The sequence below is a fragment of the Lucilia sericata genome, unplaced genomic scaffold (assembly GCF_015586225.1).
Source record: "Lucilia sericata isolate MDLA Ls3-8-SP2 unplaced genomic scaffold, ASM1558622v1 Contig000684F_arrow, whole genome shotgun sequence".
NCBI classification, from domain to species: domain Eukaryota; kingdom Metazoa; phylum Arthropoda; class Insecta; order Diptera; family Calliphoridae; genus Lucilia; species Lucilia sericata.
This window is the reverse complement of record NW_023994687.1, coordinates 55,786-82,307: the sequence shown is the minus strand read 5'-3', so window position 1 is coordinate 82,307 and position 26,522 is coordinate 55,786. Positions and strand designations below refer to the sequence as shown.

The following is a 26,522-nucleotide window of genomic DNA, read 5'->3' as shown; positions in this document are numbered from 1 at the left end:
GAGTCGTGTAAAACGCTCACCATGTGGCTGCAAAATTACCACCGTGAAACAAGGCCGACACTGCAGGTGTTCACGTAAAGCAGTTCGACTTTTTGTTTTTACATATGGATCTCTAATATAATGAACTTCCAATAACAAACATTTTTATAGAATACCAACTGTATAAAGTTCAGACATCAGCATACATTGCAATAATAGAGATCGAATCTCTAAAAACTACATATTAGATTCTCCCTATCGATCTTCCTATAATACATTCTGATGTTGAAGATCAAGATTCAAGCAACCGACCGATATTACCCCAACACGCGCAGTTAAATAAAGGTTTTAGAGTCAGATTTTCTTCCAGAAATGAGTGATGTATTCGTAACTTACTGAACAGTTTTCTACAGATGGTTCTAAAATGAACTGCGATCTTGGTTCTGGTGACTTTTGTAAAGAACCTGGGATAAGAATCTCTCTCAACGTCTTCCCAACAAAAATAGTGTTTTTAACTTTCCTATTGGTCAGACAATGCAAGAATGGTCAGACTAAATCGCCTGTCCCACATTACTCTAGTTTAAGTCCCTGGACATATAGATTAAGTAAGTGGAATAGCATATACGTTATATGCAACTGCTCCTGGCTGGATGTTAAATCAAGTTAATATACACTAAGATACAACTGATGAGTGGTGTAGTCTGATAAAAACGGAGTTCTTTAGAGTCTACTTGACAGTTTGCGCTCATTAAACTACCACGTAAACTAAGCAACCAGATCAGTCACTAGGTTTCGGTAGAAGGGGAGTTAAATATGAACTTGTTGTTAACCCAACAAATCTTTGATATGAACATTTCCCAGCAGTATGGAAGGGTTTATTTGAAATTCTCCAAAACAACCAAACCAAAAATAAAAATCCATCATTTCTAACGAAATTAAATCCCAAAAACCATGAATGAAAAATGTTTTAATTTTAAGATCAAAACATAGATTTTTATCAAAGATTTAATAAATGTTCGAATAAAACCAAACGTAATATGGTTACCAGAATTTATCAACTTATCTGAAAAAAGGACAAGTTGAACAATGTTATAAAAACACTCTCACTTTTCAGGCAAACACTCAAAAACCATTTAAAACAACCCACAATCACATTTTCGTACGTGACGATCCTCGAACAAGATCGCGTCACTTGTTATAATTTATTTGCTGGAAGTAAATGTAATATCAAGGAAAATCTTATAAATAAGAAAAACAAAATCAATAAATTCCCAGTAAAAGCCTAATATCTACTCTATATTGAAATCAACTAAATTCTGTTGAAATCCAACTAAGAAATCTGAGAGAGAGGAAGCCATAAACTACAAAATTAATAACAACAAAATCTTAACAATATTTTTTTTAAAGGTCAGGTCATAGACAGTTAAACAAACAAACAACAAGTTGGTAGTTAAGAAGGGGAGGAACCTAAAAAACCAATAAAAATGACAGTAGGTGATAAAATAACAAAACGACATTATTTTTTTTCGAGTCTGTCCTTCGAGACTAACGTATCTTTAGCGTATCTTATGGATAACAGACGACACCTTAAATAATAACAACAACAATAATGATCCTTGTAGTTTTATCAATTTCAATATAACAGTATTTTTTCTTTTTCTATTGTTTAGTTCCATGTTTTTGTCGATAACTTTTGATTGTGTATTTTGATAGGACAGTAGTTTGGTTGTTATTAAGAATTTTAGGCGTATAATGATTTAGTTCATAATTTGTTACTTATTTTGGTTGTTTTAGTTATTGTTTTAGTTGTAGTAGACAAAAAGAACCACAACATTATTGAAAATCAACACATACAATATAAATGAAGCAATAAAAATCATTAAACGGAGACAGTGAATTTAACTGAAATAAAATCTTATATATAGATTCCAATATAATACCTTTCTCAGATGTTTATCATTGAAGGCGTTTGTTGATTTTTGAAATAAAAGAATTACTTCAACAGATGATGAGGTATAATATGTTTAAATGTTGCATAGAGAGGGTGTATAATGTATACAATTGGCTCCCCACGGGGAATATTACCTTGATGATCTTCCCTCATGTTGGTGTTAGTGCAATCCGGAGGAAAAGAGGTGATACTAATACCTCTGCCAGGACTATAAACTTTTAGAGTCAAAGGTATTGCAGGCTTTTTTTTTGGAATGATTTGACTTGGGGTCGAAACAGGGAGCTTTATAATCTGCTACCACGGGAACCGGTAGCCTACAGGGCAGTTTCAGACTTTGTTTTGTGACAGTTTTTGGAGAGGTCTCTTCGGAGTGCACATGGTGGCCGTGGTTTAAACCCAAATTAGCGAGAAGAGAATTTGGGTTAAGATATCCCACAGAGGAGTGAATGAATGTAGGATAGTGTGGGTGAAGCCCACATACCCCATACCGAGTCGGATGAATACAAGTGTGCTGGGTAGGAAAGTGATGGATGTAAGGTATCTTATACAAGTGATACCATTGAATTTTCCTTCCTTGTCCGGGTATGTTCAGGGTTTACTCTGTTCATACCAGATTTTTCACTATGTGTGGGTAAGAACAAGTCCTCGGGTTATTTGGTGGATTCCTATTTTAGTTGTAGACTCAATAAGGCCGTCATATTTGCGTGGTTGTAAACGGAAGTGATGTTTTAACATCTCGGAAGTTAAACAGCGGGGTTGCAATGGTAAGAGATTAGATTGATTGAGTATTTAGGAATGTGCTTGTACATGGACTGGTAGAACCATTTACAAAAATTGCTATCGGCGTGTAAGAAGCACAAAGGAGCATGTAAGAAGCACAAGTAAAGCACCTCGACTTCTGTATGCAATAGGAGGGGGACTTTTGAGACTAGAAATGATAATTGGGAGAGAGTGGTCTTGAAAATTCTGACATTTTGCATTAAAAATATATACATATGTATAATTACTCTATAAATGACAAATAGCATAAACATAATCAAAGGCTATATATTAAGTAATATTACATGGATTACTTCCAATAGGGAGAGTTTCACAACCTAATCTGTTCGATTTTCTAAATCCTGTAGTTCCTTGAAAAACTAAACTGTAATACAAACACATTTGATTAGATTTTTCAGGGATAGTTCTTTGTCACAGTCTAGAGCTTTAGATTAGCTAGTGTTTCATAGATCACTCCCGATATGGAAAGTTTTACTACCTTATCCGTGCTATTTTGTCAATCTTTGAAACAGCCATATAATGAAGTATGATTTTCTGAAAGTTCCTTCTCATATAAGCTTATTCTTCGAACTTTACCGAAATGAAATACCCACCGTGAGCGCTGTTTCACAGAACCACCGTCGTATAGTGCATGCTAACGAGAAAATGGGTACTATAGCCAAAAGTGTGCAACTAAATCAAAAATTCGACTCGATATCATCTCAATAATTGATGATTATAGGCTGAAATGTAAGATATGAACAATATCAATCTTTTTCACACTAAGAAATTTGCATTTGGATCACAAGTAAATCAAATTCGATCCGATATACAGTAGAATATGAACATTTCGTCTAAGGATGACCGATAAACAAACAATTTTGCCAATAATTAACATTTGACTAGCTCCATGACTAGTCCAAGAGTCCGTATTAATTTGGTAGGATATTATTTGAATTGTCATTTCAAGAACAGAATCACAACGATACTCTTAAACAGATTCCGGTGGGATCTAACATCTTTGAGATGTTAGTTTGTCTTTTTCAACCACTGACTAGGTGAGCTAGAGAAGAACCATCAACGCCGCCCCTTTGTAATTTGCAAATAACAGTTTGGTCTAGTACTCGAGATATCTAATCTCTTATCTTTATACCAGGACTTGTCTCCAGGGGACACAAGGGCGGATGATGCAAACTCCAAACATTCAAAGGCAAATAAAAAACAATTCATCTATAAAACAAAGTCCATGCTACCTGGTCAATTACTCCATTTGTGGTGATATCTGTTCAGTCTGCATCATACTCTTAATCAACTTTCCTGCGATTTGGGTAGCAAATTCAGTTCTGCAGCCAACTGGTTTTTCTCGCATCAGATTGAGATGGTACTCTAGTGAGACCACAAGTCAATTGATTTCTCAAACACTTCCATACAAGGGAATTTCAATAATACTAGGGATGAACTTTGAGAGGATTGTTTTTGCCTAAGCTTCTTTTTCGACACAACATTTTTGATCTTTATATGTTTACGGTGGACCGCCTATGTTTCGGCTTTTTTGTCTCAAATTCGACAATCATGTTCGATGTCGCAATCAGAGAATATGACTGTTCCTTTGCGTCACAGTTAATATATTTTAAGCGGAGTCCTCTTCAGCTTACCGAGTCCAGAAGCGTTCTTGAAACTTTTTGTGTTTAATCTGTCGGAAAGTGGTTCCGTATTCGTTAACGGAAGAAAACCATTAAAGGATTTGTTTAGCTGTAAACTGAGACGATGATAAAGTGACTAGTCACGAGACTAGTTTTTTCTTGGAACACTTCCCAATAGCCTCTTTAAGGTGACTTACTTACGTATCTTGGATTTGAATATAAATTTCTTCTATTATTCGCACTAACTCTTTCCAAATTCATTGCACATAACTGTATTAAACAAACATACATATATATTCTTGGCAACCTTATCTGTCTATCCACAATTATTTACTCTCCAACAACAACTTCAAATTTTAAATTTGTTTCTTTATTAAATAAAAACAAACTACCTAAAAAATAAAAAAGTCTGCTGAAGGCAATAATTTTAAATGATGATGGACGACTGAATGACATTTTTCCGCTTCAAGCTGCCACTAAACCCAACAAAAACAACAACAATAAACAAACCCAGCATGATCGTAAATTTAGTCACAATTTAAGAAAACTTTAACCAAAAAAAAAAAAATCAACTGAGTTTTTAATTTATATCACTAGTAAGTGGTGAAGAATGAGAAAAGGAAACACACATACACACGCACACTTCTATGGGGTTCGTTAAAATCGGTGATAATTCTTAAGAACTTTAAAATTTCTTTCTTAACTGATTTAATTTTAAATTTTTTTCACTTTATTTGTTGTTGTTGATATTTTATAATTTTTATATCAACATTTTCAGAAGTTTTCATTTATTTTTATGAGTTATTTTGGACTACTTTTTTTTATATTTTCATTCTTCTCGAAAAGAACCTTTTTTGAGATTCCTGTTGTTGTTGGTTTCAAATAAAAATTAAAATGTATTTTAGTGTTTTTGTTGTAGTTGTTGATATCGTTGTTGGCCTTAAATTGTGGTAAAAGTAATTTGAGATGTAGACACACAGAGAAAAAAATTCATATGGTCTTGATGATCATAAAGATGCTGCTGCCTCATATTGCTTGCTTCCACAGAGAGCAATCTCTCCACACAGGCCCTAAATTTTATGACTGCATTAAATGCTGCTGCTGTTGGATGCATTCAGGATCGTGTTCTTTTTAACTGTTATAGAATTTTATGACTTTCGGTGGCAGCCAATGACACATTACAAACTTTTTGTTGCTGTTGCTGCTGCAGTTGTGACCGTTTTATGTGTGAATGTGAGAATGTGTATATCTTGTATCTAGTCCAATGATTTCATTTTATTTGTGGGAATTACATTGAAATTTGTATACGAGATGACAAGATAAATAAAAGTTTAAATCATTTTTTGAGGGCTTTTTTAAGAAGTGTATATTTTCATCAGATGACACACGTTAACAGCAAACGCCGTAAGTCAGGAAAAATTGTGTAAAATAAGTTAAGCATGGTTTTGAGGCAGTTAATGTCATGTACTATTTATTGTAGAAATTTGTGTAACAAGTAAATTTAGTGCATTTTTTTTTATTAGATGTAAATAAAATTACTTAAAACGTAAGCAGTATTAGTATTGAGACCAGTTCTTTGGGGCCTGATTTCAGTTTCTTTCTTGGAAAGGTTATCTATCGACCGATATTGGAGAACTTTGAATTAAAGTTATTTTGCAGTTAGCACAAAATCATTCTTGAAGAATGTGTGATTCTAATAGTCTATAGTCTAGTCGATAGTCTTGTCTATAGTCTAGTCTATAATCTAGTCTATAGTCTAGTCTATAGTCTAGTCTATAGTCTAGTCTATAGTCTAGTCTATAGTCTAGTCTATAGTCTAGTCTATAGTCTAGTCTATAGTCTAGTCTATAGTCTAGTCTATAGTCTAGTCTATGGTCTAGTCTATAGTCTAGTCTATAGTCTAGTCTATAGTCTAGTCTATAGTCTAGTCTATAGTCTAGTCTATAGTCTAGTCTATAGTCTAGTCTATAGTCTAGTCTATAGTCTAGTCTATAGTCTAGTCTATAGTCTAGTCTATAGTCTAGTCTATAGTCTAGTCTATAGTCTAGTCTATAGTCTAGTCTATAGTCTAGTCTATAGTCTAGTCTATAGTCTAGTCTATAGTCTAGTCTAGTCTAGTCTATAGTCTAGTCTATAGTCTAGTCTATAGTCTAGTCTATAGTCTAGTCTATAGTCTAGTCTATAGTCTAGTCTATAGTCTAGTCTATAGTCTATAGTCTAGTCTATAGTCTAGTCTATAGTCTAGTCTATAGTCTAGTCTATAGTCTAGTCTATAGTCTAGTCTATAGTCTAGTCTATAGTCTAGTCTATAGTCTAGTCTATAGTCTAGTCTATAGTCTAGTCTATAGTCTAGTCTATAGTCTAGTCTATAGTCTAGTCTATAGTCTAGTCTATAGTCTAGTCTATAGTCTAGTCTATAGTCTAGTCTATAGTCTAGTCTATAGTCTAGTCTATAGTCTAGTCTATAGTCTAGTCTATAGTCTAGTCTATAGTCTAGTCTATAGTCTAGTCTATAGTCTAGTCTATAGTCTAGTCTATAGTCTAGTCTATAGTCTAGTCTATAGTCTAGTCTAGTCTATAGTCTAGTCTATAGTCTAGTCTATAGTCTAGTCTATAGTCTAGTCTATAGTCTAGTCTATAGTCTAGTCTATAGTCTAGTCTATAGTCTAGTCTATAGTCTAGTCTATAGTCTAGTCTATAGTCTAGTCTATAGTCTAGTCTATAGTCTAGTCTATAGTCTAGTCTATAGTCTAGTCTATAGTCTAGTCTATAGTCTAGTATAGTCTAGTCTATAGTCTAGTCTATAGTCTAGTCTATAGTCTAGTCTATAGTCTAGTCTATAGTCTAGTCTATAGTCTAGTCTATAGTCTAGTCTAAGTCTAGTCTATAGTCTAGTCTATAGTCTAGTCTATAGTCTAGTCTATAGTCTAGTCTATAGTCTAGTCTATAGTCTAGTCTATAGTCTAGTCTATAGTCTAGTCTATAGTCTAGTCTATAGTCTAGTCTATAGTCTAGTCTATAGTCTAGTCTATAGTCTAGTCTATAGTCAGTCTATAGTCTAGTCTATAGTCTAGTCTATAGTCTAGTCTATAGTCTAGTCTATAGTCTAGTCTATAGTCTAGTCTATAGTCTAGTCTATAGTGTAGTCTATAGTCTAGTCTATAGTCTAGTCTATAGTCTATGTATAGTATAGTCTAGTCTATAGTCTAGTCTATAGTCTAGTCTATAGTCTAGTCTATAGTCTAGTCTATAGTCTAGTCTATAGTCTAGTCTATAGTCTAGTCTATAGTCTAGTCTATAGTCTAGTCTATAGTCTAGTCTATAGTCTAGTCTATAGTCTAGTCTATAGTCTAGTCTATAGTCTAGTCTATAGTCTAGTCTATAGTCTAGTCTATAGTCTAGTCTATAGTCTAGTCTATAGTCTAGTCTATAGTCTAGTCTATAGTCTAGTATATAGTCTAGTCTATAGTCTAGTCTATAGTCTAGTATATAGTCTAGTCTATAGTCTAGTCTATAGTCTAGTCTATAGTCTAGTCTATAGTCTAGTCTATAGTCTAGTCTATAGTCTAGTCTATAGTCTAGTCTATAGTTTAGTCTATAGTTTAGTCTATAGTCTAGTCTATAGTCTAGTCTATAGTTTAGTCTATAGTCTAGTCTATAGTCTAGTCTATAGTTTAGTCTATAGTTTAGTCTATAGTCTAGTCTATAGTCTAGTCTATAGTCTAGTCTATAGTCTAGTCTATAGTCTAGTCTATAGTCTAGTCTATAGCCTAGTCTTGTCTAGCCTAGTCTGTTGCTTAGTCTATAGTATAGATTTAACTCTGGTTAAAATTTAAATCGGCTTCAATATCCCGAAAGATATAGAATATAGAGGAAAAATCCTGCCAGAAGTGTATGTTTCTATCTCACAAAGAATTTAATTATTCTCAAAAAGTTTTCCCCACATCTACCCTAGTTCTCTAACAGAATCTAAAACAAAAACCCCTTGCTATAGAAATTATGTAGCTGAGATTTTGTAATCATAAGTTAAATGACAACTTTGACAATAAGATGTTTTAAAAAGCAAAATTAAAACGAAAGAAAGTCTTCTTCTCTTGTTCGTTGTAACAACTGAGGGAACAAATCAAAAACATTTCAAACATACGGGAACATATTGACATGGTTGGATGTACGTACATATGAAATGGATGGAAACATGGATATAAAAGTGGCGCTATGTTTTATATTATTTTTCTTTGTGGATTGCTTTTTTTCTTGTTGTTGTCATTTTTAAACAAAAGTCACGAGATAAATCCAATTAGTCTGATATTTGTACTTTTTATGCGACAATTCTCATTAAAACACAATAATAATAACAACAACAACAACTGCAACATAACATTGCAAGAAATCCTACATAACTAAACAGCAGCAGCAACAACAACAGCAAACGTTGACAACAACATAACACAGTATGAACAAAGTTTAACATCACAAGTATAAACGACAATTGTCATTAGGTTTAAGCACAACAGCAACAACACATGAACGGACAGACAGAAATACTTTAACAAAATCAAAGCTACTAAATGAAATTTTTCAAAAACCGAAAACAGCACCTCATAGAGATTGAAAGACACACAACAATAGCAATAATAATAAAAAAAATATGTAACATCATTGGTACATTATTGTGTTTGTTTCCAGGACGGACTTCATGGAGCAGTGGTAACTGTATGGTCACATGCACGTTTAAAACATATGAGATGCGCCTCAATAATTTTATGTTAAACAATTCAATATCATCATACATTTATTACTACAACAAAAATACTTAAGTACAACAATAACAAGAAAACAATTGTAATAAGAACAACAAAGATAACAAGAAACACTGCAACAACAACTACTTTAACAGCAACAGCAGTAATCACATTAAACATGTAATGGTATTGAAATCAGAGGTTCCCAGTCATGAGTTGTTACAGATATCCTATGGAGAACTGAACTAGAACTGAACTAGAACTGAACTAGAACTGAACTAGAACTGAACTAGAACTGAACTAGAACTGAACTAGAACTGAACTAGAACTGAACTAGAACTGAACTAGAACTGAACTAGAACTGAACTAGAACTGAACTAGAACTGAACTAGAACTGAACTAGAACTGAACTAGAACTGACTGAACTGAACTGAACTGAACTAGAACTGAACTAGAACTGAACTAGAACTGAACTAGAACTGAACTAGAACTGAACTAGAACTGAACTAGAACTGAACTAGAACTGAACTAGAACTGAACTAGAACTGAACTAGAACTGAACTAGAACTGAACTAGAACTGAACTAGAACTGAACTAGAACTGAACTAGAACTGAACTAGAACTGAACTAGAACTGAACTAGAACTGAACTAGAACTGAACTAGAAGCTGAATTGGAGTGAACTAGAAGTAGAACTAGATCCGAACTAGAAACTGAACTAGAAGTGATTGGAATGAACTAGAACTGAACTAGAATCGAACTAGAACTGAACTAGAACTGAACTAGAACCTAGAATGACTAGAACTGAACTGAACTGAACTAGAACGGAACTAGAACTGAACTAGAACTGAACTAGAACTGAAACTAGATCTGAACTAGAACTGAACTAGATCTGAACTAGAAATGAACTAGAACTGAACTAGAACTGAACTAAACTGAACTAGAACTCAACTAGAACTGAAACTAGAACTGAACTAGAACTGAACTAGAACTGAACTAGAACTGAACGAGAACTCAACTAGAACTGAACTAGAACTGAACTAGAACTGAACTAGAACTGAACTAGAACTGAACTAGAACTGAACTAGAACTGAACTAGAACTGAACTAGAACTGAACTAGAAGTGAACTAGAACCGAACTAGAACTGAACTAGAACTGAAGTAGAACTTAACTAGAACTGAACTAGAACTGAACTAGAACTGAACTAGAAATGAACTAGAACTGAACTAGAACTGAACTAGAACTGAAGTAGAACTTACTAGAACTGAACTAGAACTAGAACTGAACTAGAACTGAACTAGAACTGAACTAGAAACTGAACTAGAACTGAACTAGAACTGAACTAGAACTGAACTAGAACTGAACTAGAACTGAACTAGAACTGAACTAGAACTGAACTAGAACTGAACTAGAACTGAACTAGAACTGAACTAGAACTGAACTAGAACTGAACTAGAACTGAACTAGAACTGAACTAGAACTGAACTAGACTGAACTAGAACTGAACTAGAACTGAACTAGAACTGAACTAGAACTGAACTAGAACTAGAACTGAACTAGAACTGAACTAGAACTGAACTAGAACTGAACTAGAACTGAACTAGAACTGAACTAAACTGAACTAGAACTGAACTAGAACTGAACTAGAACTGAACTAGAACTGAACTAGAACTGAACTAGAACTGAACTAGAACTGAACTAGAACTGAACTAGAACTGAACTAGAACTGAACAAGAAACTGAACTAGAACTGGAATAGAACTGAACTAGAACTGAACTAGAACTGAACTAGAACTGAACTAGAAACTGAACTAGAACTGAACTAGAACTGAACTAGAACTGAACTGAACTATAACTGGAACTAGAACTGAACTAGAACTGAACTAGAACTGAACTAGAACTGAACTAGAACTGAACTAGAACTGAACTAGAACTGAACTAGAACTGAACTAGAACTGAACTAGAACTGAACTAGAACTGAACTAGAACTGAACTAGAACTGAACTAGAACTGAACTAGAACTGAACTAGAACTGAACTAGAACTGAACTAGAACTGAACTAGAACTGAACTAGAAGTGAACTGGAAGTGAACTAGAAGTGAACTAGATCCGAACTAGAACTGAACTAGAACTGAACTAGAACTGAACTAGAACTGAACTAGAACTGAACTAGAACTGAACTAGAACTGAACTAGAACTGAACTAGAACTGAACTAGAACTGAACTAGAACTGAACTAGATCTGAACTAGAACTGAACTAGAACTGAACTAGAACTGAACTAGAACTGAACTAGAACTGAACTAGAACTGAACTAGAACTGAACTAGAACTGAACTAGAACTGAACTAGAACTGAACTAGAACTCAACTAGAACTGAACTAGAACTGAACTAGAACTGAACTAGAAGTGAACTAGAAGTGAACTGGAAGTGAACTAGAAGTGAACTAGAACCGAACTAGAACTGAACTAGAGCTGAAGTAGAACTTAACTAGAACTGAACTAGAACTGAACTAGAACTGAACTAGAAATGAACTAGAACTGAACTAGAACTGAACTAGAACTGAACTAGAACTGAAGTAGAACTTAACTAGAACTGAACTAGAACTGAACTAGAACTGAACTAGAACTAAAGAACTGAACTAGAACTGAACTAGAACTGAACTAGAACTGAACTAGAACTGAACTAGAACTGAACTAGAACTGAACTAGAACTGAACTAGAACTGAACTAGAACTGAACTAGAACTGAACTAGAACTGAACTAGAACTGAACTAGAACTGAACTAGAACTGAACTAGAATGAACTAGAACTGAACTAGAAGTGAACTAGAACTGAACTAGAACTGAACTAGAACTGAACTAGAACTGAACTAGAACTGAACTAGAACTGAACTAGAACTGAACTAGAACTGAACTAGAACTGAACTAGAACTGAACTAGAACTGAACTAGAACTGAACTAGAACTGAACTAGAACTGAACTAGAACTGAACTAGAACTGAACTAGAACTGAACTAGAACTGAACTAGAACTGAACTAGAACTGAACTAGAACTGAACTAGAACTGACTAGAACTGAACTAGAACTGAACAAGAACTGAACTAGAACTGAACTAGAACTGAACTAGAACTGAACTAGAACTGAACTAGAACTGAACTAGAACTGAACTAGAACTGAACTAGAACTGAACTAGAACTGAACTAGAACTGATCTAGAACTGAACTAGAACTGAACTAGAACTGAACTAGAACTGAACTAGAACTAAACTAGTACTGATATAGGACTGAACTAGAACCAGCCTCTCCATCCAAGAGTTCAGTCTAAGATGTTGTTAAGAACTGCTTTAAGGATATATTGTGTCAAAATTCTAAATTAGTTTTAAAGGGGAAAATCTCTAAGATATAAATGTTTAAGACTCTCTGCTCTAATTGAAGATGAAAAACTGAAACAAGCCTAGTTTATTGGGAAAAAAAGAAAAACATTATCACTTACCTTGCATTTACCGATGACTGAGCGGCTCCAATCTCTTCCATTGATTTTCTGCGAAAATTCAAGAAAAACATTATTAACGTTTTTTCTTCTCCAACATTATTTTATTATTTTTTTTCCTATCGTCAATTTATTTAGTTTTTTTTTACAGAAAAAAAATCTGTTGAAAAAATGTTAAGAAATCGCACAACACTACTGTAGTCGTTCATATATTAGTGTTTTTTTTTTTCCTGAACAACTGAATATATTTTCTTTTTCATTGTAGTAAATGCAGTTTTCAGATGAATTAAAGTATAAAGAAGACAGAAAAACAATGCTAAATGCATTTTTGCTTTAAATTTAATAATGCGGTAAATGTGTTGCGGTGTTAGGAAGAATTAACACAATATGACTGCAACAAATACGAGACACACGGACGGAATGGACGGACGGGCGGACAGACAGACAGACAAATGCGAATTTGTTAAACATGTTAAAACACATACAAGCATTTTTTTTTTTTTTTGCTTTTTACTGTATTTTAATGTGAACAAATGAATATTTTATTATACAGTTTAGTTTTAAGTTGAAAGATAGAAAGAAAGCCTTCCCAAAATCAACGGGATGCGTTACTGTGTCTATTGCAGTTTTCATTCAATTATTATTGATTACTGTTGCTGCTGCTGTTTGAACTCCTCTTGAGAAATTTCAATACTTACCGATCACCCCAGCAGAGAGCATCTTCACGGTATCTACAATGAGTAAAATATATAATTAAATTAGTAGTTGATTAATTGTTGTTGGAAAAAAAAAGAAGGTATAAAAGATGTTTTGGGTTTTAATATTGCATGGGATGGCAGAGTTTGCCATGTATCCTTTATAAGTATAGAATTCATTCTTTTATATAGCTGTTGTTGAGAACTTTTCAATTTAAAATGAAATTTTGAAAAATTATTAAAAAAATAAATCGTTTATAAGAAAAGAAATGGATCTATAAAAAATCCATACACACACACACTCATAAATATAAAGACAATTTACTTGCCGGACACAAACGTCCTTTACGTATGTGATGATCATAATTCAAAATCATCATCAAAAAAAAAAAAACTTTAAAATCAAACCAACAACAACAACAAAAATAAGAACATAAAATAAACCCTTGACTTGATCACTCTCTAAAATCAAAAGTCCAAGTAATTTTCTTTAACAATAAATAAAACTAAAATACAATTTTCGGCTTTATTATAGTTGTTGTTGTTGTTGCAATTTTGGCCCCCCTTAAATTAAGGCTGTTGACCAATTTTTTTTTGTTGCTGTTGTTATTATTTAAGACTGTTATTATATTATAGTGCGTATATTGTTGGCATGGATCCATAGAGTGAAGAAGAATAAAAGAAAAAAAAAAAAAGAAAAAACACAGATGCCAGACAAAAACCAATTATTAAAATTGTATTTTCCGCCAAAAAAATTCACCGATATTTACTATACAATTTCACACACAAGTTGCGTTATTATGAGTAAAATATATTTCGAAGTCTCAACAACCTTGTGTGTTTTTTTCGCTTTGCGTTTTATTTGTGTAAGTTTTTGATTGAAAATCTGACGATAGATCAATCGATCGATCAGTTGGTTTTTTTTTGTTTTGTTATTAACAAAACTATAAAACACATATAAATTTTTTAATAATAAAGCGGTCAACGGTTTAAATTTATTTGATTAAGCGGAAATACTTATTTTAAAGAAATTTATCAAAACAAATGACAGGATCAGTGAGGATCTTTTGTAGTAGGAGTTAGATTTGAGTGAATTTATTTAAAATAATATTTTTTATTTATTTGACAAATGATCAAGTAATTGGTGTCAAAAGTTTTGCTCATATCATAGATCTATTTTGTTTTCCTTATCATCGAAATTGTCATAAAATTTTCTGGGATCGAGTCCCTGTATGCGATCTTAAGACAAAGGTCGGGGTTTTAGAAACACATAGGATTTTTAGTGAAAAATTGGATTTATAGTAAAAACTGGAATTTGAAGAAGACATCTGGAGGCAAATTATGATATACGATAGCTATTGAAATATCGATTAAAATTCTATTAAGATTTTGATCTGCAAATGGATCTGTTGTATGGTGATAAATCTACTTTCTCAAAAGAGAAGAGTGTGTTCTATAGAACAGTATGGTCCCATGGAAAAGAACGATAACTTAGTGTGTCCTTACACTAGTTATTGTGGCCTCAGGTGATGAATAAGAATAGTAATGTTTAACAAGCATTCTCCTAAATTTGAAAGTCTTGGAACTAATGTCAGATAAAAATGTTTGAAGAGCAAGAATTGAGATCATTAGTCCTTCATGAGAAATGTTATCGAATTCAAAAAAACTTTCTAAATTATTGAGAGCTAGTCAAACAGCAATTTTGAAACATGTGCAATCAGTAGGATTCATCTAAAAGCAGGGCAGTACCTTTCAAATAGAAGACCAAAGGCCTTGAAAGATTTTTCATGACCCAAATGCAGCTTGAACTTAATTTTTCTCCGAATCATTACTTGCGATGACAAATCGATCCATTATCTATAACTAGAAACGCAAGAGATCGTATGTAAAGTCAGGCCAACTAGCAGAACCGACAACAAAGCTAAGGCACTAAGATAATATTGTGTATTTAGTGGGACCAAAGCTGAGTCAAATCTGCCCAGAAAGTGTTGCCATATATGAAAGCGTAATATGCCATCATGACAACGCTAGGTCATATGATTGCAATATAGTCGAGACTTTCCCCCATTTGACTACTACTTGTTTCGATCGAAATGAGAACACGAGGAATAAATGGTTTGATCATCTGAAGAACTGTATTTTAAGCTCAGGTGTTAGTAGGTTGTGGTGTACAGTTCGGTCTCTCTCCAATCTAACGAAGAAGTATGACAGGGTCGCAGACACCACTATTTTCGATCCTGAACGATGCTCGCGTGCATTTTGCCGGCTTATTGACCACCCAGAGAGAGATGAGGCGAACCGAAGTGTTGTTCGCAAACCCCACAACCTTCCAGTCTCGGACATTTCACAATCCTTCTGAAGCTGGTGAGGCCATCAACGCTGCCAAACCTAAGGCGAAAGGCCCCGACGGCATTGCCATGCTGACGCTGAAACAGCTTGGCGACTGGGACGTCATGTATTTGGAAAATGGTTTTTAACCAATCAACGAGCAGCCTAAGGTTAGAGCCGCCTAACCTTTAGAGTTATCTAACCTTTAACCAATACTAAAACCAGGGAAGAACGCGACAGAGGACGAATCTTACAGAATCTTGGATTCTGTAAGAGGCAACGCACCACCTAAGCATTAACCGCCATTACCACTCAGATCTTACAGGGTTTAAATCAGCAGAGGTCTTGTGAAAGAATGCACCTAGTGGCGCTGGACTTATCGAAGGCCTTCGATACAGAGCTCAAATTACGGCATATGATATCGTTCGAAATCTCAATAGAGTCTAAATGGAGATTTCGATCGATATCGTATGCCATAATTTGGGCCCAGGACATCATGTAGTCCACCATGCCTAAGAACTTGATGAGATGGTTTGTGAATTATCTGAGTGTTCGTCAGTCATTCGTTATTTCCTTTCTGTCACCAGCCGCGAGCACTCTTGAGGAGCTTCTCCTTCCCCAGACATTTAACAGCTCATCACCAGCATGGATTCTGTAAGAGGCAACGCACCACCTCAGCATTAACGGCCATTACCACTCAGATCTCACAGGGTTTAAACCAGCAGAGCTCTTGTGAAAGAACACACATAGTGGCGCTGGACTTATCGAAGGCCTTCGATACAGGTCATCCTGCAGACCACAATGCCCAACAACTTGAAGAGATGGATTATGAATTATCTGAGTGGTCGTCAGTCATTCGTTGAGTTTAGAGATATATGTATACCCCTCTAAACTACCCACAACTCCACGAGGTATGGAAGTTATATCATGGCGGCGGCTAAAACATTGAGTTGATAAAATAATATATTTTATCGGGCTTAATTTCAGAACATATACAACAAAGTTTATTAGCCAAAAAATTGATGTGCTTTTTCAAGAATTGTGTTAATGATTTGAGCTTGATACTAGCTTGATTTCGGAACATTTTAGCAAAAAGAAGTTCGTTGTACATATATTATAAACTAAGTGAGACTTATATGTAGTATTTTTAAGTTCACATATTTGAATTCGAATTTTAATTTGAATCGATTTTGTAATCTATTGCATGTAATACAATTTTTCTTTCTGTGTATATGTCCTTGTCTAGTAAAATTTTCAAATTGGAATTGCATTACAAATGTAAATTAAGAAAACACTATTCAGATATAAAATAGCCTTCGATCCAATTAATTCCAGTAAAACAATTAAAACCTTGAAAACAACTAAAAATACAGCAAATTTTTATTGCAATTTAGAAATGTTTAAAGAAGGATGGTTTCCTTTACCTCTAAACTTGTTAATTATTCTCAAGTGTTACTGCTAGTCAAACTAATTAAAGTTAAATAAAAAGTTGTTAAACAATACCTCCTGGGAGGTCTTCAATAATATAAATATAAATGTTTTAAAACACTTCGTGATCTTCTGTTCTTTTTTTATTCAAAACTTGACTGTCATCATATGTACATAAGTATAATAAAAATATTTATTTAAAATCCTTTTAAAACTATAAAATAAAAACGTATTTAAAAATTCTTTTATTTCAATACATATTTGCAAATCTCGGGAGAGAATTCTTTATAATTCGAAAAAGTAGAAAAAAAAAAAACAAGATTTCAATATGAAATCAAAATATAGAAGTATTTAAAAGTAACCGATATTGATTACAACATAAAATGACAGTAATGTCCTCCTCATCACCATTGTCATCATCAGTAGCATCATTATAACATGTTGCAGGAATTTTGTAATATCACTTTACAAAAACAACATAAACACAAAAAAAAAAAAAAAAAAACAAAAGTTTTATCCTTTTATAGTAAGGTTTCATTAATGTTGCACAATTCTCTGTTGCTGTTGCTTGCATTTGTCTTTTACTTTTAACTTTATAAGGTCTTGGTTGTTGTTTTTTTTTCCGATTGTTGTTGTTATTATTATTTCTAGAAATTTGCGTTTTTTTATTAAAAAACAAAAACCAAAGAAAGACAGACAGACAGCCACGTGTCTATCAAAGGAATATGCACTGATTTAGTTTGTGCTTTTTGCTGGACATTTATTGCAAAACAGATTTTCTTATATGAAATCTCAAAGTATAAAACTATTTAATTGTATTCCAAGTTAATTTTGTTGATTGTCATCAAAAGTGTTTAATGAACACGTGTTCTCATCTAATTATGGTGCATTTAACTAGTGAAATAGTTTTATCATCATATGTAGACTTTACAGATAGATAGTTGTAGATATGAGTACAAACAAAAAAACACACACTCTATTCCTAATATAGTCTGATATATAAAAATACAATTATATTTATGTTTTATATAGAATGGCAGCAGTTCTTTGGTACAATTTTTTATTGGAGTTTGTAGAATAACAATGTTGTTATAATACTTACTAACGTAATCGGGGTGTTGTTACAAAAACTTAGATAAAAAAAATGTTTATGTCTTTTAGCAAAATTTCACTTTATCTGCCGAATAGAATTCAATTCAAAACTTAAACTCGACAACATAACTACGCCTGAGAAATGTTATTCAAATCGGACTAAACCTTTAGAAATTTCAGATTTATTTTAATCTATTCCCAGCAAAAACTAGATAATGACTTTCAATTGCAATTACTTACATAACAACATACTTTTCATACTCTTCTGCGTTACATAGAAGTAGTCTAATAAGGTCTTACTAGTAATGTGTTATATAAATACTTTCTAATTCATTAGACCTTTTGCCTGTTAAACTATAGAAGCAATTTAAAATGACAACTTTTTCTAATTACTTGTAAGCGTTTGTGGTAAGTACTTGCCTTCAATAACATTACCGTGTTAAAATGCTATTGTGTAAGAACATTTCAATCCCTTACAAAGTAATGAAAGTTTTTGTTGGGTTATTTTTCTATTGATTTTAGACCAGTGATTGCTTTTTGCTTGTCGGGGTTTGCATTGGGATTGATCCCATGCTGCCTGACATTCCGCAACGGGGCTAGAGATTAGATAGCTCGAGTTCTTCAGCAAAGTGCTTGTACATGGACCGGCTCAGCCATGTACAAAAATTGCCACCTGAGTTCTTCATTGAAAGATTTAGGGGCGCGTGGTAGACCGTTTCTAGTCTACCCAGTGGATGTAAAAGACCACCGTGGATGTAAAAGGCCGTCATGGTAGGTGTTCACGTTAAACTCTCGTCGTTCGTGTCTGTGTCCCCTCCGGCGGCATGTTTCCTTGATGAAAAACTCCATCTCCAGAGGTGCTACCAATACCTCTAGTCTGCCGGGACTATAAACTGGTGATGACCAAATGTATCCTCGGCTTTTCCTTGGAATAATTTGACATGGGGTCTAACCAGAGTACCATATAATCGGGCACTACGGGTGGCCAGTTCCAGAGGTTCCTTCGGGATCCACGCAGTGGCTGTGGTTTATACTCAAATTCGCGGGATGAGAATGTTGGTTTGAAGACTGATATATCCAAATGCCAAATATGTCTGGAATCTCTCTCCGGTGCTGTTGCCATCTCAACAGATGTCACTGGGTGATGTGACAGAGCAACTTATGCTGGATTCCTGAACCCGTTCTCCTTCTCTTCGCGTAGTAGGGCGCCAGTATATGTTGGGGAATTTTCAGGTTGACACTTGGTAGTTGCCTGTCATTCTGTAGATTTGAGAATGGTCTGAGAATGGAACTGATGTAATTGCTGAACGATCGGGAAAGACTCCTCTGCACGACAGGAGGCTAGTACTAATTTAGTAGACCTTTTACTTCAGGGAAGTTCTCGGTGCTGTTGCCATCTCAACAGGATTCATATTGTTTCATGTTCCGCGACTTATGGTTGAGGTCCACCACTCAACTTGTCGGGGCAATTATTGGGTTCGAATTGACTTTGGAAATTCCTACATCCTTTGTCACATTATCTGACATACAGAGGGATATTTCGGACTATCAAATAGTCTCTAGGTGCTGTTGCCGAATCAACAGAGCCATCTCAGTATTGTGTTTGCGCGTACTTTAAGAGGTTAAGGAATGCACTGGAATGGGTCATTAGTTGATGGGGATTGTATTTTAAATAATGCAATCTTTCACTACATCATAAGGGTGGCCACCTTCCGGTTTACCGGAAGATTGATTTCACCTGATGTTAGGGTTTGTCGCCCCTTCAATTCACTTTAGACCAGTGATTGCTTTTTCCTTGTTTGGGGGTTTGCATTGGCATTGATCCCTTTCATTCCGCAACGGGGCTACTATGGCAAGAGATTAGATAGCTCGAGTTCTTCAGCAAAGTGCTTGTACATGGACCTGCCATGTACAAAAATTGCCATCTGAGTTCTTCATAGAAGGATTCAGGGGCGCGTGGTAGACCCTACGTCTAGACAGTGGATGAAAAAGACCACCGTGAAATAACGCCGTTAAGGCAGATGTTCACGTTAAGCACTCGACATTCGTATCCACGTGAAAACCACGGGTATTTCTAATAAAACCGATCATCTTTGAGACAGTCCAGATCATGGAAAAGAGCGTAGTCTGTGCTCTTGTAAGGCTGGGCCCAGTAATTATACCTGTGAGAAGTCTAATCGAGTCCGTTGTCAGAGTGGGCCAGAGCAGTTTCGATATTCTACAAATGGTGATATTTGACCATCTGAGTTCCGTCTCACTCAAAGCCCAGTCATCTATTAATTTTGATAGGATCACCAGAGGAGTGTGACTATCCCTTTCGCAAGGATTAAGTCTAGGGACGACCTTTTGATATTTCATTTCCCCGGATGTCCTCATGTCCTGGAACCCATATCAAGTCAACGTGATGTTGTGTCAGTTGTGCCAATGATTGATTGTATTCAAGAAGGCATTTCCAATTAATAACATTAGAGTTAAGAGCCTTGATTAATGCAAGACTGTCCAAGTATATGTGTATAGTCGAATTTTCGAGATTCAGTTCCCGGATTCTTCTCGCTGCTGTATCGATGGTATATATCTCTGCCTGAAAGACCGTGCAGGTGTCTGGTAGTCGAAGAGACAACAGAAGATTCTGTTGTTAGGAGGAGATTCCCGATCCCGTGCATCTTTTTGTGTTTGAACCATCAGTGTAGATTGTGATCACATCAGGAGAGTGTTCACGGCCCAATCATACCATGTCGGTATTCTAGTCTTGAATAACCTCTTAAAATTCAGTTTTGAAATGTGTGTGTTTGTCTTTTTGTTTAAAGTCTATACTGGCATTAGCGGGCGTGGCATTTCCCATATTAGTCAAATACTAAAATTCGTATATCTAGGAAACTATAACAGCTATAGTCCTCAATTTGTTACCACAATTTTACAATTTAACCATGTAAACATCTCGTGGACCTATACCTTACGTTTTATATGTCAACAAATTGGAAATTAAGTCTAGTTTTTAAAAGATTACAAAAATCTGAAAGGCGTGATCCGATTATTGTTTCTATCTATTCTTTATATTCTTCATTATAATTGCCGATTATTGTTTGTCCCGCTTATAACTTGTTTCTCCATAAAATAAACACCAAATTGGTATTGCCTGAAACAATTATTTATGTAAATAGTTTGTGTCACTTACGTGTAAAAATATTTAGTTTAAACAAATTAAATAAATAGTTTTACAACGTTAAACGTTTATAATTAAAACGTTTGCCAAATTAAAATATTTAATCTAACCATTTAAAGTGAAGCTGCTTTAGCTGAAGATAAAAGTGGATAAGTGAAAAATACAAGTGTTTTGTGACAAATGGGATTAGTACAGTAAATACTAAATATAGGGGACGAATTACAGCATTTCTAGACCCACTCAAATTTATTGTAATTTTCCGGTATAACGAGCTTCGAATGTCGTAATTCAAACGCTGATTCAGTAAAGTTTCAGGTTTAAATTTTTGTGGAAGACGATTTAATTTCTTTGCACCAGACTTTTGCTATAACAACAAAATAAATTTAATTTAATTTTACATAATAATTTAAAAATAACATTTACTTAAGCTACTTACATGAAATATTTAACATTTTTTTATTAAACAAAACATTTTACGCTTAGAAATGTGCCTGTCTCGTGTAGAGGACTGTAGCATGTTAATTATTGGACTTTGCAATTGCTGTGACTAACTGACTATTGATCTAAGTATTAATAGAAATCCACCTAACTAACTTGCTGCCATGTTTTTATATGCAGCGCCATTTAAGTGATGCAACTTGAACATATTAGAATTCTAAATGCAACAACTACTAGACGGTTGTATTAGAATTCTAACATGTATTTAACATAATTAGGAAACAAGTATTACTGTGACAATAAGCTTAAAATATAGTTATAACATGCTTACGGACGTGCTAGAACAGTATGAGATAAAAATGATCGGACAGGTTTTAAAATAGAGAAGAGTTAGAATAATACATATGTCAGTCAGGAGTTGGATAGAGTAGTGTTGGATAGAGTAGAGTTGGATAGAGTAGAGTTGGATAGAGTAGAGTTGGATAGAGTAGAGTTGGATAGAGTAGAGTTGGATAGCGTAGAGTTGGCTCGAGTAGTTGGCTGCGTCGCGTTGGCTCGCGTCGTTTGGCTCGCGTCGCGTTGGATCGCGTCGCGTTGGCTCGCGTCGCGTTGGATCGCGTCGCGTTGGCTCGCGTCGCGTTGGCTCGCGTTCGTCGCGTTCGCGTCGCGCGTCGCGTAGCGCGCGTCGCGTCGCGTCGCGTCGTTAGTTCGGTTCGTTTTTCGTTCGTTTCGTTCGTTCGTTCTTCGTTCGTTCGTTCGTTCGTTAGTTCGTTCGTTCGTTCGTTCGTTCGTTCGTTCGTTCGTTCGTTCTTATTCGTTCGTTCGTTCGTTCGTTCGTTCGTTCGTTCGTTCGTTCGTTCGTTCTTTCGTTCGTTCGTTCGTTCGTTTCGTTTCTTCGTGTTCTAGCCCTTTCCTCCCGGCGGCCTCCGCGTCACCGTTTGAGTTGCTTTAAAATTGAGCAGAGCTAGATATAGTGAGGTTCTTAAATATAATTTGTTTCAATTACTATTTGTCACACTGTTTTTGCATTTAATATAAATGTACAAGGCTTGACATAAATGGTATTTTAAATTAAGTTGATAACATTCAAAGTGCAATTACTTTAAATAAAAATGAATTTATAGAATGAAAATCTTTATATAATCTTGAAAAATGATTATCAACAGGTCCAGGTTAAATTAAAAAAAAAAATCTTACTTAGAAAAACTGTTTTTTTTGAACTTATAAGAAAAGTGTATAACAAATTTTAGGTCGATGGCAAAAATCAGCATCATTATTAAACTTCTGCTTCAAATCTTATTTTCTCAAACATATTTTTTGTCTTTTTCGCGTTGAGAGGTTATTTTTGTTGACTGTTATCGTTGATTGGTATTGATGGATTTTGTTTTCTTTCTTCTGCTGCTGCTTTCAACTCCAGTCTTCTGTTTAAGTTCTTTTTGTTTTGATCAAGTAGTTGTAGTTTTGTCCGTCTGTCCATTTTGATGGTTTGTTGCTTCAATGGAGATGGATGGATGGATTCTATCAAGCTTTTGATGAGAATTATATATATATTTTGTTGTCTTCTTTGTCGACCTTTATATATATATATATGTATTTATATATAGATTTTTTGTATTTTATTTTTGTAGAGTGTTCAATTTTCCTGTTTTTGTTTTTTCTGTTTGCGGTGTGATCCTCGTGTTCATCAAAAGGGATTCCAATAATTTTAAAATTCATACATATTTATAAGTTTCGGTTTGATGATCAACAAAGTGTTTTTTATGTTTTAACTGAAATATTTTTATATATTTTTTTTTCCAACTCATGAGTTGTATGAGTTCTTGGGGTATTCGTTACGATTTATTTCTTTATCTCAATTATTTTATCGAAACATTAATGTTTTGTAGTGTTTTTTTTTGTTATTTTTTTTTCTTCTATATTATATTTGCCAGAAACTAAACCGGTGGGTTTATGGGTTTCAAGTTAGTGATAAATTTGCTAATAGTTTTGATTTTGAAATTGTAACCAACAATTGAGAAATTAGAACCAATTCGAGAACATTGTCGAACAAGTTCTTCATATATTTCGGCAGTACATTTACAAATTTCATTAATAACTGGAACTATTAAAAATTTATCAAATCGCATCGGATTTGAAATTTTTAAATACGCTCTATATAGATTAGAGTTAAAGTAGAGTTCGAGTAGGGTATAGTTATAGAAGTGTTAAAGAATATTTAAGGTGGTGTTAGAGAAGCGTTCGGAGTAGAGTTAGAGTAGAAGTTAGAGTGAGTTAGAGTAGAGTTAGAGTAGAGTGAGTTAGCGTAGAGTTAAGTAGAGTGAGTAGAGTTAGAGTAGAGTTAAAGTAGAGTTAAAAGTAGAGTTAGAGTAGAATTAGAGTCGTAGAGGAGCAGAGTTAGAGCGAGTTAGAATAGAGTTAGAGTAGAGTTGAGTTGCGGTAGAGTAGAGAGTAGATTAGATTAGAGTAGGATAAGTAGATTAGAGTAGAGTTAGAGTAGAGGTTAGAGTAGAGTTAGAGTAGAGTTTAGAGTAGAGTTAGAAGTAGAGTTAGAGTAGAGTTAGAGTAGAGTTAGAGTTAGTCCGTCGCTTCGCGTCGCGTTCAGCGTCGACGTTCGTCGCTTTCGCTCGCGTTCGCGTCGCGTTCGCGTCGCGCGCGCGTCGCGTTTCGCGTCGCGTTCTCGTCGCGTTTAGAGTAGCGTTTAGCGTCGAGTCAGTCTTCGATCGCATTTGAGTCGCGTTTAGAGTAGACACGTTTACGCGTAGAGCTAGCGTATCAGTAGCCTATCGACGTATAGTTAGAGTTGCGTTATAGTATACGCACACTTAGGAACGAACGGAATATTCGTCGTCAAAATAGAACACACTTGGGTATATGAAAATGTACACAATCATTGCGTATGACGAAATTCGTCGTACGTAACGAACTATGCGATAGGTTTATTTCTATTTCTTATGCAGACGAACGACGAATTAATTGGGGAAAATTGTTTTAAAACCAATTCCGGTAGCCCGAATTTGCTGAAATTTGGCGGTTGTGACTACAGCTAATGACAATATAACATTATGCTCGAATATTCGAAATTAAATTCGAAAATTCGAAGTTATGTTAGAAAAATTTTTTATGCTCTTAAAATAATCTCTGGGTCATAAAAACTAAAAATAAAATTTTCAAAAATTCGAACTGAAGTTCGAAAAATTTTTAAAGCCATTAAAACCAGTTCTCGTGGCCCGAATTGTCTGAAATTTGGCAGTCTGGAGTACCTTTGATGACACTACAATGCTATGTTGGAATATTTAAAATTAAGTTCGAAAATTCGAAGTAATGTTCAAAACAATTTTGAAGCTGTTAAAATAATCTCGAGGATAATTGGGGATATTCACAAAAATATAATTGTAGTTCTTTTCGAGGCCAATTTCTTACATTTTCTAATTTCGAAATAATGTTCGAATAAATTTTAAAGCTGTTAAAATTATCTCAAAATCGTGGAGATTCACAAAAATATAATTTTTGTTTCTTTTTCTTACTTTTTCCAACTTCGAACAAACAAATTTTAAAAAGAATTCGCAGTACGAATAATTTGATTGTGTTTCATTTGACGAATTTACGCAACGAATTTTTGTCGACTAGTTCGTCGTGCTATACGAAATTCATCGTTCGTCCCAATTGTGCGTATACCATTAGAGTAGAGTTTGGAACTTAGGAAGACATTCTTATAAGGTTGGTTCACCTTTTAGTTTGCTGCGGTCGAGCAGTCAGGTCAGATGTAGTATTATATAATATTAGATCCAGTCTGTAGCGGTAAGAAATATCAGGAGATCATTAAGTTTTGACCCACATAGTACACCAAGGTTGGATATGAAATAATTGTCAAAGAATCTATTTATCTTGGCGGTTAGGAAAAGGCACTCTTATAAACAGTAATGATGTTTTAATAATCGGAGTTCCCTTTATCTTATTTACGAATGTCTGTAGCTACAACAGATTTTTAATAAATCAACATATGTAACATATATAATTTACATTTATTGCAAAAAGTAACAGTTTCGCCAATCCCCACTTAAATCACATATCCACAATTAACGCCTTATTAGCATACAGTAGTAAGGTATGACTTTCAATTAATAAAATTATACCGACTACAGTAGTAAATTTTATGCATCAATAAACGTTTGCTTTTTTTTTCATTTGCTCCAACAAAAAAAGTGTTAATAAAAATAATTAAGAGTAGAGTAAACACAGAAAAACATTAACTACAGATTGTCAGCACTTAATAAATTTTAAAATTGTATTTAATGATTTTTTTTCTTCTCATTTTCATAAAAAATAAATAATAAAAAAAAATCAACTAAAACAAGAGACACTAATAAAAACTCAAGAAGAAGAAGAAATAATTGCTGCACGCTGCATTATGTATGCGAATCAGGAATTTGTACTTTTGCACTTTAAGTATGTGTCATGCACTGTGAAAAAACATATAAACGAAAAGAAGACTTTTTTACTACTATCAACCAACAACAAAATGCTAAAATGCCTTTAAGCAATATTTGACACAATGTATTATTGAGTGAGTTTGTTGTGGCAAGCAACTAAGTTGCTGTTGCATATAGAAATTCTAGTAGATAATGTAATGGCTAAGAAAACAATAAAGACAAACAGTCAATAATTTCCGCAATACGATTTGTTAAACGGAAAAAATGTTTAACACAAACGTTTGGGAGAATTAAAATATTTAACTTTAATAAGGAACAATAGTTATTATTAGTACTTGTAGGTTGTAAAGTAATGTTATTAAAAGGGGAAGGTATGCTTACATAAATA

At 34.2% G+C, this 26,522-nt stretch overlaps 1 protein-coding gene across 2 annotated transcripts in view; it reads right to left on the bottom strand.

Annotated features, from left to right (window-relative positions):
- LOC119607289 (protein trachealess) overlaps positions 1 to 26,522 on the bottom strand; it is a 104,292-nt gene that overhangs the window by 54,065 nt on the left and 23,705 nt on the right. For both annotated transcript variants that reach the window (XM_037961157.1, XM_037961158.1), the window contains exons 2-3: positions 13,259 to 13,291; positions 12,564 to 12,611 (exon numbers count right to left, since the gene is read on the bottom strand). In XM_037961157.1, coding sequence (XP_037817085.1) covers positions 12,564 to 12,611; positions 13,259 to 13,291 — 81 coding nt within the window. The remainder of the gene's footprint in view (positions 1 to 12,563; positions 12,612 to 13,258; positions 13,292 to 26,522) is intronic.